The 19,549-nt window shown below is 45.0% G+C and overlaps 1 protein-coding gene across 1 annotated transcript in view; it reads left to right on the plus strand.

Moving 5' to 3' along the window:
* Positions 1-19,549, plus strand: part of LOC144824202 (dynein axonemal heavy chain 11-like) — a 3,356,387-nt gene that overhangs the window by 2,756,922 nt on the left and 579,916 nt on the right. The window contains exon 73 of the mRNA XM_078683354.1: positions 8,945-9,079. Coding sequence (XP_078539480.1) covers positions 8,945-9,079 — 135 coding nt within the window. The remainder of the gene's footprint in view (positions 1-8,944; positions 9,080-19,549) is intronic.

A 19,549-nucleotide genomic window follows, 5' to 3' on the forward strand; every position in this document is an offset into this window, starting at 1 on the left:
CCAAGTTCTGGGTCTCAGTAGCGGGTTCTGCAGCTAATTTCTGCAAAATATTAAGCATTGCATTGTATGCGTAAGAAATTACGCTGCATCGCCCTTCAATGCTGATGGAGAGGCTGTCTGACGACATCGATTCCCCGGCCTGCATGGCTAGATGATGACAGTAGGCGTGGCTTGGCAACAACACATTACATTTACTTAAACGGAGCTCGATGACGACGTGGGACCCCTTTTGTGCATCTCAACAATGATGCAGTAGACTTTTGACATCGCCGAAAGCTCTATCCAAGGTATTTCTTCAGCCGGACTTGTCTGGGTCCTGTAGCCTGCCTGCTGTCAATCGCGGTCGGCTTGAACTTTGGATTTGCACCGGTCCATTGTGACCTCAAGTTACCTTTTGACTAATAGTGACTTCTAAGCACTATTTTTGATTCACTCTTTAAAAATTCATATCTCGGCCTCTACTTATTTATTTATTTATTTTTATTTTAAGAGTTTTATATAGCGCTGGCTAGACCCGGAGGTATCAGAGCGCTTTACATGAGTTTCCACAAAATTACAAGATTACATCAGTTCCAATTTACATCAGTTGCTAGACAAACAATTACAAGAGCATAGAAAACAAGATAAGTGAATTGTAGAGGGGAAGGGGGTAAGGGTAAAGGGGTGGGAGGGAGATATGGCAGAAACACGAAGGAAAGTCTGCCCAAAGTCCGGCTGGGTAGGTGATGGTCGAGGGGAAAGTCCCAAAACCCAACTCCTCTATAGCTATCAGGTAGCTCCACCGGGCTTTGGCCAAATAGCTAGATCTCAATGGGAAACATTTAAAGAACATGATTGATTGATTGAAAATAATTTATAACGCGCAAAAACAATAACCCGAAGGTATCAAGGCGCCTAACCATAAAATCAGAAAGTAGAACCATTCAACCATTACACATAAGCTTGCAGGAAGAGGCGAGTTTTAAGTGCACTACGAAATGTCTGCAACGAGGGCAGGGACCTGAGATCCAAAGGGAGTTCGTTCCACCATTTAGGGGCAAGGGTGGAGAAGGCCCTGCCACCCCATTTGGCTCTTCTTATGCGAGGGGCTGACAGAAGCAGTTTCCCGGAGGAACGCAAGTTCCTTCCAGGGATATAGTTGGAGATGATGGAGCTTATTCCCGAGTCACTGTTTTTTGTGATGACTCTGTATGTCATACACAAGACCTTGAACCGTACTCGGTGTTCTACCGGAAGCCAGTGCAGTGTTTTCCTGGCTAACGTAGCCGAAGTACGTCTGGGAACATCCAAAACAAATCTTGCTGTGGCATTTTGAACCACCTGTAAGCGCTGCAGGAGGCTCTTTTTTATCCCCGCATACAGCGCGTTACAGTAGTCTAGCCGTGAGCCTATTAATGCCACAGCTACCTGTTTTCTGGATTGTAACGAAAGATATTTCCTAATCCTTCGCAAGGTGTGGATTAGGCCCCAACAGGTGGAGCTGGTTCTGCTCACCTGTCCATTCATATCCAGGGCTGGGTCTATCATCACCCCCAAATTCTTGGCAGATGTTGTGGGGGAAGGGCATGCTCCAAGCGAATTGGGCCACCAGCTGGCTGACCAGATGTTATTGTTCCCTCCGAACACCATCACCTCCGTCTTCTCCCCATTCAGTTTAAGAGAGTTCTGAATCATCCAGTACCAACCGCCTCCATACAAGATCTAAACTTGGAGGCGGTCTGCACGTCTGAATGGGAGAGAGAGACGAGAATTTGGGTGTCGTCAGCATAGGAAACTACCTCCATCCCGAAAGATCTTATGAGTCTGGCCAGTGGGGTCACATAGATATTAAACAGGGTCGGGCTAAGAGCCGACCCTTGAGGGACCCCACATAGCACAGGTCGGGATGGAGATAGGAACTCACCCAGTTTGACTCTTTGCTCCCTCCCAGCAAGGAAGGAGGTCAGTAGATCCAAAGCTGCCCCCCCACCCCCACGTCCCTCAGGCGAGATGTAAGTACTGAGGGGGAGAGGGTGTCAAAGGCCGCGGTCAGATCCAAAAGGACCAGGAGGGTGGTCTGGCCCCTATCCACTGTCCTACGGATGTTGTCAAGCACAATGGTGAGGGCCGACTCGGTGCTATGTTCCCTCCTGAATCCGTGCTGAGAAGAGTCCAAGCAGCCCGAGCATTCCACAAAAACCGCAAGATGCTTGTTCAGATGTGCCTCAAGCATCTTTGCCGGTGCGGGACATGGAGGGCAAAATAAATGGAGCGTAGAGGGGAGGGGACAGGGAAGGTGAGAAAGGGAGGATAGGGGAAGAGACAACAAGGAGAGACGAAATGAAGTCTGTCTAAAGGCCGACTGGGTAGGTGACGACCAAGGAGGGAGTCCACGGCCCATCTCCCCTATAGCTAAACCAGGTAGCTCCATCGGGCATCAGACAAAATAGTTCAGTCTCAATACATTGAGAGAGGAGAGAAGGAGAGACATAAATAGAGGGAGGATGTGGGAAGAGACGACAGGAGAGACGAAAGGAAGTCTGGCTAAAGATCGACTGGGTAGGTGACGTCCAAGGAGGAAATCCCCGACCTGTCTCCCCTATAGCTAAACCAGGTAGCTCCATCGGGCATCAGACAAAATAGCTAGATCTCAAATGACGAGGGAGAATTCACAGGTAAACAGGGTGGGGACTAGGGCCAGGACAGGTGAGGGCAGGGGTCAGTAGCAGGAAAGTGGAGAGGAGTAGAGAGGGGTGGGGTAGGGGGTAGGTAGTTTGGTAAAAGTTCCCATGGATCTGCTTTGAGTCATTCAAAAAGCAGGCCCGTTCCTTCTCAGGCGCCATCTTGAGGTTAAAACGCCAGGTGAGATTTTCGCCAGTATCCTTGTGTTGCTACGACCGGTTGGAACGGCGGCCACAGCGCCAGGCGCTCCCGACAATCCGATGTCCGGAGATGGTTGAAACTGTTGTTTGGGTGGGGAATTAAGCGCCTCACTTAGTTGATGAAAGCGGGGCTTCAGCGGAACAGAGGCTCCGAGCAGCCAAGTTGGATCCTGGCTCCTCCTCCTCCTTTCCCCTGAGGTGACACCCCAGAATGCAGCACTGAAGCATGACCCTGATATTTATGGTCAGGCGTCCCTCAGTTAAATATACTGGCAGAGGAAGGAAACAAGCAAAACCTCACTGTGCCTTCCGGTGTATGAGGCACCCAAAAGGTGGTATTGCGTGTCACAGGCGGTGTGGCAGGAGAGATTAGTAGCAATAGTGTCCCAGGTGCATGTCTTCTAATGCTTGGGCAGATTGTTTTTTTTTTCGTTTTGGTCTCATTTTGCTCGGATAAATATTCTCTATATTTTTAAACTTGTGTGGAGTCTTTTTGTGGTGTATTCATTGTGTTACCGTGTGTGTGTGTATGTGTGTGTTGCCTAAATACTTAACACATTGCCTTTGTGGATAAGCCTGAATGCTCTGTGCCAAGCTACCAGAGGGTGAGCGCAGGTTATCTTACTGTGTATTAAGCTTACCCTGACTAGAGTGGTGGTTCTTGCCTGGCCTGGGTGAGTACCTCAGCCAAGCAGGAATGCCATTTCTAACACACAGGGTGACCTAAATTCTCCCTCCTCTAGTCTAGCTTAGGTGATATTTGTCTATTACATTGGACATATCCACGTTTCATTTGGTAAGGTTTGTATTCTTCTAATTGATTTCCCTTCCTAGCTTTTAAGGGTTCTCCATTTTTCTATTTTGGATTGTTTTGTAAGGTGTGACAGTTTCAATCTCATTGATTAACCAGTTATTATCTCTCATTGAGGGTATGGTGTAAGTTGTTAATTTGCGTGTATTTGGGGGTTCCTTCGCACATACAGCCTCTGACAGGAAGCTAGATAAAAGAAACTGAAGTGAGGGTTACAAAAACACTTTAATGCTGGCTCACAATTTTCAAATATTTTAAAAGTTAAAAAGCTTAGGCAGACCTTGTTTAATAAGAAAACAGACAGGTATTAGATCCATTGAAAGGCATCACGAAGAACTGAATTTTAGGCTGGAAAAGAGCAGCATTTAAAAATAAGAATTGTATTTTAGGTAATACAGTCAGGACTTTTCTTTATTAAGGGTGCAAGTTAAGTATGTGTATTCATTTTAGAAGCTTCCTTGTCACATGCTTGGAAGATTTAGAGTTCTGATAAAGATGTTTACCATGTGCTAAAGGGAAAAAGAAATTTACAGGGTGAGGTGGCAGATCAACAATATGGTGTATTCAATGGTGTTGATCAGCAGGGCATAACACATACATTTCCCACATGGAACTCGTCACATCAGTTTAATTCCCCAACAACTCTATTGTATACATTCAAACTCAGACACTTCGTTCATGGAACACGGGGAGGCATCATTTATCTATGATGGAACTGTCATCACTGGATTTCCCATTATCCATATGAACAGGAAGTGACATCACTGGTTCCTGTAAACTTGTCTTTAAAAGAAGAAGCCAAGCAAGAGGGCACATTTTCCATCACCAACACGAAGTGACATCACCGGAATTCCCATTATCCATCTTCATAGGAAGTGACATCACTGGGTTTCCCATCATCATCCATCTGCACAGGAAAAGACATCATGGTCTTCACTTCACTTAAAGGAGACTGCAGCATGGATGTATCGCTGGCACAGCAAAGGTTCTTCAGAGACACGCCCATTCACACCGCTGGTCCTTCTCCTAACCACATCCGCCCTCTTCGCTATTCCACAGCAACCTTTCACACCCTGAACCCCAGTCGCATCTCCCAGTGCTGCTGCAGTGTCTTGCTGCCCAACAATGTAGGAGCGTTCTCCTGTGCCATATTCCTTTTCACAAGTTCCTTCCAGCAGCCACCTCACTCCCAAATGCACCACACTCATCTAACTAACTCAACACACAAGGCCACACCCCCAATACCCACTACACTGCACTCTTCCCTGTCCTGCATGCTCCTGAACAGTCGCTCACTCACTAAACATGCTTTGCCGTCCAACCATACAGGTGTGCTCTCCTGCACCATCTTCAATTTCACATGCACCCTCCAGCACCCACCTCACTCCCCCATGCACCTCACACATCTAAATAACCCAACACACACAGACACACCCATAACACACACTACACCGCAACATTCCCTGTCCTGAATTCTCGTCAAAAGTCGCTCACTCACTAAACACTCTTTACTGCCCAACACTGCAGGTGTGTTCTCCTGCGATATCTTCCATTTCACATGCACCCTTCAGTACCCATCTCATTCCCCCACACACCTCAAACATCCAACTAACTCAACACATATGGCCACACACTCCTGACCCCCACTACACCACACCCTTCCCTGCCCAGTACACTTCTCACAGTCATTCACTCATTAAAAACACCTCCAAAATTTGGGATCTGCTATATGACGAGTGCTTATTGAACCGGCGGTTGTTAGTGGGGCCTACCATCAATCAATTTTTTAGGGCCAGAAACGACATAGAAGATGGGTGCAAAAGAGGAAAGCAGGGACCCACAATGGTGAGATAAAGTGTCTGGTAGTGGATTAAGGATGCCTGAGGCAAAATCAACACTATGCAGCCTCAGTATGTAGTATGCAGACATTTAATAGTGCTGACTGCAGGCTTCTGAGCAGGGCTTTGGGCTCCAGCACTCATTCTTTTACAAATTAAGTACTGTGCATGATAGCTCACCAAACCTGCTCTTCCTGACCAAAACCTGATTGATTCCATTTCTCCACCCCTGTCATTGGCACAGCAATCCTCCCTCCCTGATTCCCCAACATCCTCATTAACTTCAGCATAACCATTTCACTCCACTGAAGAAACACTATCACCAAATCTTCACAGCGGGACTTGATCTCGAAAGTATCCTGCTCATCTGAACTGGTACACCACTGGCCTTGACACAACAACAACCTCCCCAAATCCAACTCCAACGTCAACACCTGGATCACTACCTGAGCAGATACCCTGGCTTCTCTCAAAGCCAACAAATCTATGAGAACCAGACTATAGCAAGATAGTACAGAAAGAGTTCATGCTCACCAAATGCCACTACAAGCAACTTGAACACGAATGGGTACAAAGTCAGAATGACTCCAAGGAGAGCACCTACGACTCTGCACTCAGACACTACCATAATCAAATCTGAGCCACCAAATGTTCTGCGCTCACTGACAGTGTCGAAAGCAGTACAAACAGCGGCAAAGAAATCTTTGCCATAGTGAGAGACCTCATCTCTCCAGCAGCAGGCTCCACCATAGTAACCCCCTCTCAGGACCTTCTCATACAGGTGTCTCTATTTTTCAGCAGCAAGATCACCAGCATCTATGAAAACATTGACCCCCAAACGGATCCTTACACCCTCTCTACCAACAGGCAGAGTACCACCCTGACCACCTGGACTACCATCATCACTCAAGAAACTGCAGCAACTATGCAGTCCATACACTCAGTATTCAGCATTTCGTCCATCAATTGTTCTTTTTGCATTTGTCACCCGAGTGGGAGGGGTATGCCCAGACATTGGTCCTGTTACCATGCTTGCCATGCCACTGGATTCAGGCTATCCTGGCTGATGGGGGGTGATACCCCGAAACCGGTTCTAGGATGCTTGTGTCCAGTCCAGGTAGGACCTGGCCTGGTAGTTTAGGCTGGACTGCTCCCATGAGGAGCAGGGTTAAGACTGGTTTGCAAATAGCCAGGTCCAAACTGGAATGGCGTGTGAGCAAAAAAACCAATGGATTGAGGCTCAGATCTCTGACTGGGGTGAGTGTTTAACATTGTTCAGCGTTCCATTCATCAATTGTGTCTTTTTGCATGTGTCACCCCGAGTGTGACAGGTATGCAGAGATATAGGGCCCGTGCCCACCATGCCACTGGATTCAGGCTATCCTGGCTGATAAGGGGTGATACCCCAAAACTGATCCTAGGATGCTGGTTTCTGGCCCAGGGAGGACCTGACCTGGCTTGTTCCCATGAGGAGCCAGGGTCAAGGCTGGTTTGCATATGGCTGGGCCCAAACTAGAATGGTGTCAGCCGGACTCCTAATCATGACCCCCTGACCCCGCATACGCAGATCCAGATCTGGGAGTCATGCCTTCTCCTACCTCACTCCTAAAACCTGGAACAACCTGCTCTTGCTTATCAGAGCCTTCTACTCAGTTCTTAAATACGTCAAGTAATAGAAGACAAGGCTCTTCACAGAGCCCCTACCATGGCTGCCTTTGGTACCCCTGGCCCTGGTCTGGTTCGAGCTCAGGGATCATGAAGCACCCAGAAGAAGGCTGTTGAGGGGCTCAGATTGGGACAAGTGGTCAACCCTAAGAACCCAATGAGTCACTGCTCTTTACCCTCAGTGCTGCTTCCTGTTTAATCGTCCATTTAGAGAGGACCAGTGGTAAGCTCTCAGCAACAAGAGCACTTGGAGAGCATTTCCTACGCTGAGTTCACCAGATCTGGAAGTGACTATAAGAACTCTGTTGTATTTTTCTAAGCTAGCAGCACGCGCTCCATAACCCTCCAAAGCATTCTGTTCCCAGAGTGTCTTGGGCCTTACCGACCAATAAATTGTATTAAAGACCGCATCATCCACTGCTTCAGTGTACAGATCCAGTTACCTGGAAAATATAATTCAATTTGGGAACATGAAATTGTGAAAGAAGAGTTAAAAATTGGCACAGAGGAATTCATTACCAGCCACAAAGCAAAGAAATCTTATCAAATGAACTCGATATCAGCCATAACGCTTTGCAAAAATAGTTTTTTTCGCGGTAATCGAAATCCCAGGTTAATAATTAATATCTTCTGTATCATAGCAACAGTAGAAAGCCTGAAAAGAGTACATTTTCCTTGCCATGTCATTTCATTGAAACATTCAAATCTAGCTTCACGTGGGTTATGAAATAAGTTTTGAAAGAAAGCTGATGATTAAGAAGAAATGCTGTGGGCATTTAATAAGTGGAAGAACTGTAAGATAATTAACTGGCATGCATAAAGATTCATGCTTTAGACCAAAATTTTAATTTTGCACATAAATGTTCCTGATGTCTGCAGTATTTAATCACCTAGCTGACAGGAGTAACTACTTTCATTTAACCTTGACTGAAGATCATGAATTCTAACAAGTTTAATTGGATACATCATTTAGGAGAATGAACAGAGCAAATTTTTCTCAATTCAGAGGGTCTGATTGACGTGCACCAGCAATAAGGTGTTGCACAATTAAATCTGATCTGTATGCCTGACCTGGGCAGCAAGTGCTCTAGTGACGTGACGCTCTTCGATCAGTGTGGCACCGAAGCTGCAGCCGGGCTCTCCTTGTTTTGTAAAGGGCATTACCGTAAAAAAGCAAGACCTACCCGCTTATGCGTATCTTTATTTCACAGTAATCACAATAATATGCAAGCCGTGTCTGAAAGGGGCAGGCCATTTTCAAACAAATCTGAGGGGGGAGACAAGGAATGGTACACCCAACTAGTCATTTATCACATCACTTAGATAAAAGTTAAGATGTGACTATTAAATGTGTTTTACATTCTGCGCATTAAGACAGTAATAAACTTTAATGGAATGTAACAATATGATCTGACAGTACGTCTTAAATCCTCATGTTTCAGACATTTTCCCTTTAATATTTATTTTTTTATGAAAGTGAGCTTTGCTAACCCTGTCGATCCCCTTCTTCCAACCCCCTGCAAGGATTGTAAATGTTGATTTCTGAAATGCTGCTCGGAACAAACATGAACGATTGCACCATCGGCTGTAAATGTGCTGCCATTTTGCTTCTGTAATTTCTGATTGAGAGACGTGGGAAAACAGTAGGGATTTCATGCTCAGCGCGCTATGTATTTTAACATTCAACCATAGGAAAAAAATACATCAGTAACATTTGTACGTTCTCTCATCCTCTTCAAAGCTGATTTGTGGCTTTTTTTTGTTTAAAGGAACTGGACACCAGCCTTGCTGCCTTAACAACGGCCTTCGAGAGAGCCACAGCTGAGAAAATCCGATGTCAGGAGGAAGTGAATAGAACTAACAAGACCATTGAACTGGCCAACCGATTAGTGAAGGGTCTGGAGGTGAGGGCTTGCAGGGCAGGCTAATGAAGCGGCATGCAGCAAGCGTGGCTTTGTTATCCGCCGCTGACCTGGCAATAACACAGGCACTTAGAAAAGAACCTGATGAGCTGAAAAAATTATGTCATTATCATGCATTTTCCTTAATAGAAACATGTTTTTGACCTTTACATTTTCTTACATTTCGCCACGCTTTGATATATATATACTGCGCGCGGGCTACCAATGAGCGGCACAGAAAACGTCATTAAAATGCAAAAGTTACATCCTGGGTTTCAATAGTGTCTCATTATTGAAATCCAAGAGACTTTATGGATGACAATAAAACAATGCTAATGATGCCCGGTCGGCCATCATGTGTAACATCATTTGTCCTACTTGGGAGACTACTAAAATGGAGCCCTAATTATGCGCCCGACACTTGGCTGTGGTTGTAACATAAAAGAGAGGATGCATAATAGCCAAACCTGGTCGAACCAAAGTAGTCCACAGTGTCTTTTAATGCAAGTGGATCAGGGATGTAAACTATAGGGGAGATTTTTCTATTGCCATTTATCCATTGTCAATTCTATCAATTTTCTATTCAAATGTATTCCGTGTTAACATTCACTGGGAGACTTTCTCTTCATGGTTCAGTGCCATTGTCGGTGGGGCCCACTTCTAACCAGGCTCTGATTGATTTTTGATTTGGTAGCCAAACATAAGGGGCGAGCAGAGGGACTAACCCACTGGTAATGAAGCTGATTCATCTGCCTGGGGAAAGCTTGTATTAATGTGAGATACTATTGTCCTCCTCCCCGTAGGCCGATTGCGGGTATTTTAAATGTAATTGAATGTAAGCCGTGGCTTTGTGCGGGAGGATGGGAGCACCCGACACTGGTTCTAAACATGAACTGATTCAGTCACAGCAGGGCAGATGAATGTAGGGTTTTCAAGTGAGCTTCAAATAATGTGTGCTCTTTGTGTTATATTCATTTGGTCGCAATGGTCAGGGCAGGACAGGTTGCAGTCATTTTGTGAGCACCTATAAAAGTGCTTTTTCATTGGCGCACATACAATCTCATTAAATCAAATATGGCTCTTGAGGCGCAGTTGGCTGTCCAGTCAGAAGGATTTTTTTTTATTTGATAGCAGTACTCCTTGGCAGTGAACTATTTAACAGCATTGTAATACAAATTCAACATCTAAAGGCATGTTAAAGCACATTTAGATATAACCTATGATACATTGAAGACAGTGTAGATTCTTGGTGTCAATGTAGTGAAAAAGTAACACCTGCAGGAATCTGTTTCATGGAAGTTTACACTTCAGATAGACACTTTCCTGTAGATAATGTTTCTGCAATATATCCTCCTAGGAACAGGATCTTCTCCATGATCCCAGTAATCCCAGGACAGCCGCCATCGAGGATATCCCCTGGAGTGGGTGCAGGTCCTTTGTCTCGCGTACACAGAAACTTGTCCTTTGATAAACATCAACCACTTGCTTTCTTATTTTGCTGCTTTTGCTTTAGAGGGTCAGTTTGCTGTTTTTTTATGTCTGTGCTGACTGTGTAAAAACATCAATCTTCTGTCTGAATACCAAATTCCCAAACGCTCCAATGCAAAAGTGTCTGCCACTTGCTTATTAGAATATGATGTGTTGCGACAATTTCTTTGATGGTACATAATGTCTGCACCTACATTCTGAAACCCAGCTGAGTGCTGTACATTGTAAACATTAATACCGTTATAATTTATAAGAACTGAGGACAATGAATCCTTCCATAAAGTAGAGCCACCCTTATATCATCACTTTGGCCATGTCAACAGGCAAGCCAAGCATATGACCTTCATTTTTGTGTATTCTTTAAGTGTGCACAGGAAAGAGGTCTATATGTGTAACATCAGGCAGCCAAGTTTGATTTATGAGATAATTAATTTATTGTGTGATGATTCACAGACTTTTTGAGATGTAAAATAGTCCCCTATGCATTTTAATGCAAACACTCTAAAAGAGATGGGATGACACATCAATTAGGGGTGGGTGGAATGTTTAGTTCTGGCCACGAAATTGACAGAATTTTGCAACTCTGCATTACTATTGTAATGCGGAGTTCGTGCCAAATTCTGCCAAGCGCCGCATGGCAGAATTTTGTCCTGCTAAACTTCAGAAATGCAAGTTGGTGATCACGAGCGAGATTTGACGCCCCCTAGTTTAATTTTCTAATACGGGCAGTTGCGATTGGTCGTGGTTAGACGGCTGCTTCTCGAGTAGATTTGCTGCTGCTCAAGAAGATTTCCGACTTGAGCGTCAGCAAACTCAACTTCTATGGCTGCTCACTCTTGTGCACCGCATGGTGCCATTTGTGCTGATTTTTCAGCACTGCTTGAGCTACTGGCGCTAAATTACAGGGTGACATGCATATTTTCCGTCCTTTGCTGAAAAACCATGGAATCTCACAGAGTTTTTATATAACCCCGCAGAATTCTGCTGGGTTAAAGTTTGCAAGTTCTGCCCACCCCTAACTCCAATTATCCAGTATCATGAGATGACTGAGACATACTATGCTGGGCAGAGCCAAAGTTCACTCAATGTACAATTTGAAGAGTTAGTAAAAATTGGTAACAACAGGTCTTGCAGACAACTGCACTGTCAAGTGAGACCTAAAAGTTAAAGGAAGCCCTGGAGAAGAGGTGCTTAGAAGCAGTAGGTGCCATCTTTTCTGTGTTCAGAGGGAAAGGAGGAGCCGCTACCTCATTGATCTTGGGGGTTGTAGCAGAAGAACCTGAAGCCTAGAGGTATGGTCTTTAAGCTCCTTTACCAGAGACAGCATGAGTTGGAGATTGACACTAATTAGGTTAAATCATGGACAAGTGCTATTTTAGTCTTTGTCATTTTTCTGCACAGCCTTCTGAAGGGGTCATTTAAAAGCATAGACTGGGAGAGACCAAATTGTCTACCCCAGGAAGATCCACCATTCTTGGCCCTGGGCAATGACTCACCGTTTGGAAACCTCAGAAAGACTATTGTGAATTACTACCACCTGAGGCTGTGAGCAATGCTTTTTTATTGTTTCTATTTACAGCATTTTTTGTGTAGCTTCTCGAGTTTGGAAAACACACGAATGGATAAAATGCACTAAGAGTCAGATTATTAAATCCTGGAATTCCCAGTTTGAAGTGTAACAGACCTACAGGTTGAGGCGAAGACTTACTGGGGGAACCAGACCTGGAATTAGGGATTCTCTAGTAAATCCCCATGTTTCGGAGGGTGGCTTCAGGCTTCCATTTCTTTTCCCCATTAACACCCTGATAGTGGCTAGTTCCCTCAGTATCGGAAACTCCAGGTGGCAGACATAATCTGGCTGGCATTGGCACCTCATATTGAGACCTCAACAACCTTAAGTTTAACTAAAGGTGGGAAAAGAGACATTCATTCATTAATGATTGAATTACCATGACCTGTGCTCACTGATGAGTTTTGCATTTTACAAAACCCACATTCCTTGTTGTTAGATCTCGCTTTTACAGTGGGATTATCCCCAGTTTTTTTGCTTTGAGCCCTTCTGTTTCTGTTGATGTGTTGACTCTGGGCACTTTACCACTGCTGATCAGTGCCAAAGTGCACTGGTTAGTTTTTCGCCAGTAAATGGTGAAGAAATTAGGCGGCTATTGTTAGCGGCAAAATCAGGAGCTCCGTCAGACCCTTGCCCGGTGGCTGTGATAAAAATGGCCCCAGATCCGATAGTTTCATCGCTGGTGACCGTTTTTAACAAAATGCTTGCGACAGGAGGTTTCCCAGCGTGTTGGAAACATGCCTCAATTTTGCCCCTACTAAAAAAACCTAACCTGGATATCAGGGACCCAAATAACTATCGCCCAATAGCAAGGCTCCCCCTACCAGCTAAATTAATTGAAAAGGCGCTGAACACTCAACTAAGCTCCTTTCTGGCTGCCACTCAATCTCTGGACCCCTCTCAACATGGTTTTAGACCTTACCATAGCACGGAATCCGCCCTCATTAAAACAACTGAGGAGATCAGAGCGGTGACCGATGCAGGAGGGAGGGCTGCCCTGGTGCTGCTGGACCTCTCCGCGGCCTTCGATACGGTCCACCATGGGATCCTACTCGACCGTCTGAAGGCCTGCGGAGTACAAGGGAAAGCGCTTGACATACTTAAAGCCTTCCTGTCCGGCAGAGTCCAGAGTGTGGCCTTAGGAGAATATGAGTCAAAACCCTTCATCCTGCCCTGCGGAGTTCCTCAGGGCTCGTCTTTGAGCCCTACGTTATTTAACGTTTATGTTAGCTCATTGGCACCAGTAATCCGGGCATATGGTTTTGATCTCGCATCATATGCTGACGACACCCAGATTGTGGTGTCTGTACTACCAGGGATGGAAGAAGATGTAGCAAGGAATTTCCAGGATTGTATGCTGGCGGTTGGAAACTGGATGGCAGTAAACTGCCTTAAATTAAACTCGGCTAAAACCGAAGTTATAGTGTTTGTTTCAAACACTAACTTCTGGAGCCAAAGCAGGTGGCCAGTCCAGATGGGCAAGGCCCCCACCCCAGTAGCGAAGGTGAAAAACCTGGGGGTGTTGATCGATGATCAACTCACCTTTTGTCCCCAGGTCAATGCACTATCTTCCTCGGTGGCCTACCTGCTCAAATACATCCGTAAGATCCTTCCATTCATCCCCGGCAGCGATAGAAAAACAGTGGTCACAACGGTGGTCATGGCAAAGTTGGACTATTGCAATAGTCTATTTCTTGGTGCCCAACAGGGGGTACTCAATAAATCGCAGGTACTACAAAATGCGGCTGCTAGACTCATTTTGGGGATCCCAAAATGTGTCCCCGTGTCCCAGGAGCTGGTTAAGCTTCATTGGCTCCCAATGCGAAAGAGAATTCTTTTTAAAGCATTATGCCTAGTATTCAAGTCCTTACAAGGCAAGGCACCCTTATTCTTTCGGCGGTACTTTCATTGGTACCGTCCGACTAAAAATCTCAGATCAGCTGACATGGGGTTGATCACGGTGCCTCGTATCAGGAGAGCGCGCTGGGGAGGCAGAAGCTTTGTGCTGGGCGCAGCCAAAGCTTGGAATACCTTGCCTCACGCCCTTAGAAAAATGACGGACCTCATGGCCTTTAGAAGAGCTTTAAAGACATGGCTGTTTACCATCTGATTCCCTAATCTGCCTCTAGCTCAGGAGTAACACTTAGCGCCAGGACACCTACGGGTAACAGAGCACTGTACAAATGCCAAAAATAAATAAATAAACATATGCTCTCACTGTAAATTGTATGTATGAATTGGTGTTTCCATACTTGGCTGATTTGATTTACTAGTCAGTCCCTAGTACAGTGCACTGTGTGTACCCAGGGCCTGTAAATCAAATGCTGCTAGTGGGCCTGCAGCATTGATTGTGCCACCCACTTAAGTAGCCTGTAAATGTAACTCAGGTCTGCCATTGCAGAGCCTGTGTTCAGTCTAGTACTGCTATGTTGACTTGGCATGTACACCCACTTACCAGGCCTTAACCTTCCCTTTTTTTTTTACATGTTAGTCAACCCTAAGATAGGCCCAAAGTGCCCCTGTGGGCAGGGTGCAGTGCATGTGAAAGGTAGGACATGCCCTGATGTGTATGTCATGTCCTGATAGTGAAATACTGTCAATTTCATATTTCACTGTTGCAAGGCTATCTGTCCCCATAGAATATCATGGGGAGTTTGCTTATAACATCTTATAAGCATAACTGCCCCTGGGAACCAGATCGGAAAATAAAGTTTAGTATGCCTGAACTCAAAATGTTAAAATGCATGTTTTAGTGAGGGTGGTTTTTACATTCTGTGTTTGAAAATACCACTTTTGGAAAGTAGGTATGTTCTTGCTTAGCCTTCCAGTGTGCCTCTGCTAGGATGTTTATAGACTTTCTGGCTTTGGAGTGACAGGAACTGGGGATGTGCAGTGGCTCCAGAGAGTCTGGATGAGTCAGCACTAGGCTGAATAGGCTAGGTCTGCATTTAGAGTGTTCGGAGGACTAGCACCTGCATAGGGTGTTGCCTGCCTTCCATAATGATGGCTCTACCCCCCTGTGGTGTGTTTGAAGCCAGGGCTCACACTACCAATGGAGGTTGTTGGGCACTTGCAAAGTACCCCCCAGAAATGTTTTGGACTTGGCTGGGCTAGGAGAGAACAAAGAGATTTACTGTATGAAAAGAGGGGCCCAGACCCTAGGCTTTTAGATCACTTCTGGGAATCAAGATGAACCTTTGCCAAGAAGAAGAGCCGGAGAAGCGGAGGAGGAATACTGCCTCTGTGCTGTTTGCTGTCTGGGGTTGACCTGCAGTGGCTACTTGCTGCCAAGGAAAGGAGAAAGGAATTTGGTGTTTGCTGTGTCCCCTGCTTGAGGAAGATCTCCAAGGGCTCGAAACTGAGCTTTCCTCCTGTTCTGAAGTCTCAGGGACACAATGACTTTACCACTAGCTCCCCTGAACTTCCTTGCTGGGAGTTCTGACCTGCTAAGAGGTGCCTGCTGTTGTTTAGGACCTATGGAGGCTGTTTGCTTCGAGAAGCGCGATGCATCTGCAGCTGTTTCCGATGCATCGCCAAAGAAATCGTCACAGTGCCTGCCCCTGGCTCGAGAAATCACCGCACGGTGCATCGAGTGCACCAATTCCGAAGCAAGGCCTGTTGTGCGGTTGCAAGAACCCAAGGATCATCACGGATCGTCGTATCGCGGCGGCAAGTCTGTCGCAGTAAGAAACCAACACATCATCTCCCTACATAGTAAGAAACCAACGCATCACCTCCTCTCTGGTGAGGAACCGACGCATCCCCTCACCTCACCTGCAAAGCAGTAAGGAACCAATGCATCACATTCCCTGAGTGTCAGGAACTGACGAATCACCTTCCCTGTGACCCTTTTTGTTTGAGTGTGCGACGCATCCGATGTACTTTGGGTGAAAAGTGTTGCATCTGTAATTTGCTTTGAACCAAATTATTTCTACCATTTGAAAGTCATATTTTTATTACTGTATTGTAGGATTTTGTTGTTTTGTCTTGTTTGGTTTAGATGAAGATTACTTATTTTTCTTAACTGCTGTGGTGTCCATTCGTAGTGTATTCACTGTATTACTCTATGTGTTCACAAATGCTTTACACACTGCTTCTGAGAAAAGCCTGTCTGTTCCATCCCAAGCTACCAAAGGGGTGAGCAGGGGTTATTTTAGAAGTGTATCCCCCTCACTCTGACTAGAAGCAAGGGTCCCTATTTGGACGAAGGTACCTACCTATACCAACTAGAGACCCCCATTTCTAACACTGTCTTGGCCATGAGAAAGCTATTATGTGGATACAGAGGCTCTGCATCCTCCTTATCCATCCATTTGTGTCAGCCTTCATGGAGCTTTTTGTTTATTTTTCCCCCACACCACAAACGGCTTACTGTCATACTGATCAGTGGCAGTGGAGCCCACCATGTGCACAGCCAGCTGTCACTCCCAGGCCAGGTTGGATTACATTTGAAGAAAACCTCAGCCAAAAGTTTACACTTTTCCTCTCGGCCATCACCAGTTGTCTGATTTGTTCCTCTTAGTCATTTTTGGGCCATACTGGAAAAAAACAAATGAGACACCTAAATAATGATTTGAACTTTTTACATTATCTCAAAGACTTGTACGTGCCTCATTGACATCAATTATAACAAAGATAATATTTACTTTCATTGTATAATGGTTAGGTCTATTTTTATATTTCTCCACTTTTCAATTTTGACCATATCTTAATTTCTAGTTACTGTTTTTGTTTTTGCTACGCATGGCTTGGATTTAAGATCCTTATATATTATCTGCATTCAACTGTGATTGTGAGTGACCACATTTCATTCTACGTCTAGTTGAGCATCTGAGCTCTGTACACCCTACTTAAAGGTGGGCCAAGGATACTTCAAGGATTCTTGAAGGAGACTATTGGCCTGCCTGCATTGATTGATAGACAGCTAGAGCAAGATGTTTTGTTACAGACATAATTTACATTAGGACTTCGGATTCTGTCTCTCTTCTTTTCTGCTAACCAGAATCGACAGTAGACACAACTGCAAGGTTTAGGTGTCAATGAATGTCACAGGCGAAGGAGTAGCCAGAAAATTAAAATACGCCCACCAGGAACCAACATTGTTATGTCACCAAGCATGCAAAACAAGTCATTGTGACCCTTCTCAGAAGAGATTGCTTGTCTCTTCCATCCAAACATCTATCTTCTCTTTTCATCCTTCCAACTACCCACCATTCTACTTTTACATTCTGTCATCTTTTCAGTCTTTCATTCAAGATTCAGACTGTCACCATTCCACACATCTGTCCTTCCATCTATATCCAAAACTATCCATCAAACATATCTATCCTTTCACTCAGTCATTCATCCATTCACGTATCCATCCCACTTTAATACTTTCATCCTTTCATCCATCCATCCTTTGCTTGTTGATTCCACCCTTTCACTCATCCATCCATCCTTTCACTCCATCCACCCATCCTACCTTTCAGGCCTCTACCCATCCACCCTTTCACTCACTCATCCATTCATCCACTTGTTCACCCACTCATCCATTCATCCAACCATAGACTCATCATCCACCTATTCAATTTTCCTCCCTTTCATTCCTCCATCCTTTCACTCATTCATCCATGCATCTATCCACCGACCTTTTCGCTCAGCCATGCATCCACCATTTCTCTCACACATCCAACGATCCATTCATCCATCCTTTCACTCACTCACCCAACCATCCATTCACACTTTCACTCATCCATCCGCCCACCCTTATATCCAGCCATTCATCTATCCTCCCTCCCTTCCGTTCATCCATTCTTTCACTCATCTGTCCTTGCACCTATTGTTTCCCCATCCATCCTTTCTATCCTTCACTCCACTTTCAACCCGTCTATCCATCCTTTCACTCCATCCATCCTTTCACCATCCATTTACCCTTTCACTCATCCATCCATCCTTTCACTCACTCTTCCATCTACCCTTTCACTCAGCCATCCATCCAGTCACCCGTTCTCTCATCCAGCCATCCTTTCACTCATCTGTCCATCAATTTACACTTTCACTCATCCATCCGTCCACCATTTCATCCAGCCATTCATCTATCCTCCTTTCCACTAATTCCTCTCTTCTTTCACTCATCTGTCCTTACATCTATTGTTCACCCATTCATCCTTTGACTCATCCATCCACCCACCATTTAAGCACATCATCCATCCTTTCACTCATCCATTTACCATGCATTTACCCTTTCACTTATCCGTCCATCCTTTCACTTACTCATCCATCTACCCATTCCCTCATCTGTCCATCAATCCACCCTTTCACTCACCCATCCACCCTTTCATCCAGCTATCCATCCACCCTTCCTTTCATTTCCCCATTCATGTTTCCATTCATCCATCTTTACATCTATCCTTGCACACATCCATCCACCCTTTCACTCAGTTCATTCATCCACTCATCAATCCATCCATTTATCCTTTCACTCACCGATCCATCCTTTCACTCAGCTATCCATCCATCCTTTCTCTCATAATCTACCCATCCTTTTACTCATCCATCCATTCATCCATGCTCCCTACCCTTCACCCATCCATCCTTACATCCATCCCTTAACTCATCTATCCAGGCATGTAGCACCCTCCTTTTCAGTCACCCATTCATTGACTGTTTCCCTCACACATTCATCCATCCATCCTTTCACTCACCCAACCATATCCATTGTTTCACTCACTCATCCATCCATTCACCCTTTTCCTCATCCATCCGCCTACCCTTTCTCCAGCCAGCTATAAATCCTCCCTTTCACTCATTCATCCATTCTTTCACTCATCAATCCTTACATCCATCCTTTCACTCATTCATCCATGCATCTATCCATCCACCCGTTCACTTACCCACACATCGCCATTTAATTACACATCCATCCTCCCATCCATCTTTCACTCTCTCACCTTCCCACCCTTTCGCATTAAATATGGGTCTCTGTCTGTGGAGTAGACCATGTTAAAATTCCTGTCAGAATCCTCAAACAATAAGTAGAAAAAAACATCTCATAAAATGTACTAAGAGTTGAGTCTTCACGAAGTTGGTAAGGTAGCTCAGTGGATGAATGCATCTATTTTAGAGATCTGTGCCTAGCCTAATGGTCACAGGTGTGAGGACTGATTAGCACCTTAGCTTTTCATTCTTCTGTGCTTGAAAAAACGTTCACTATTGAGTTTGATACTAATTAATGTTATCAGTGTCTAGGGAACAGATAGGTGGTGTAAGTGTGCAATATGAGTATAGTAAGTATGATTTATTATTATCTTCTTCTGCTACATCTGCTGTAAGAAAAAGTCTGCCCTGGAGGATGCAAATAGATCAATTTTTTTATAGGAGTTTATGGAGGAAATGTAATCTATCTCAAAGTGGTTTTGTGTCTTCCAGAGGGA

Source organism: Lissotriton helveticus, chromosome 3_1 (assembly GCF_964261635.1).
Source record: "Lissotriton helveticus chromosome 3_1, aLisHel1.1, whole genome shotgun sequence".
Lineage (NCBI taxonomy): Eukaryota > Metazoa > Chordata > Amphibia > Caudata > Salamandridae > Lissotriton > Lissotriton helveticus.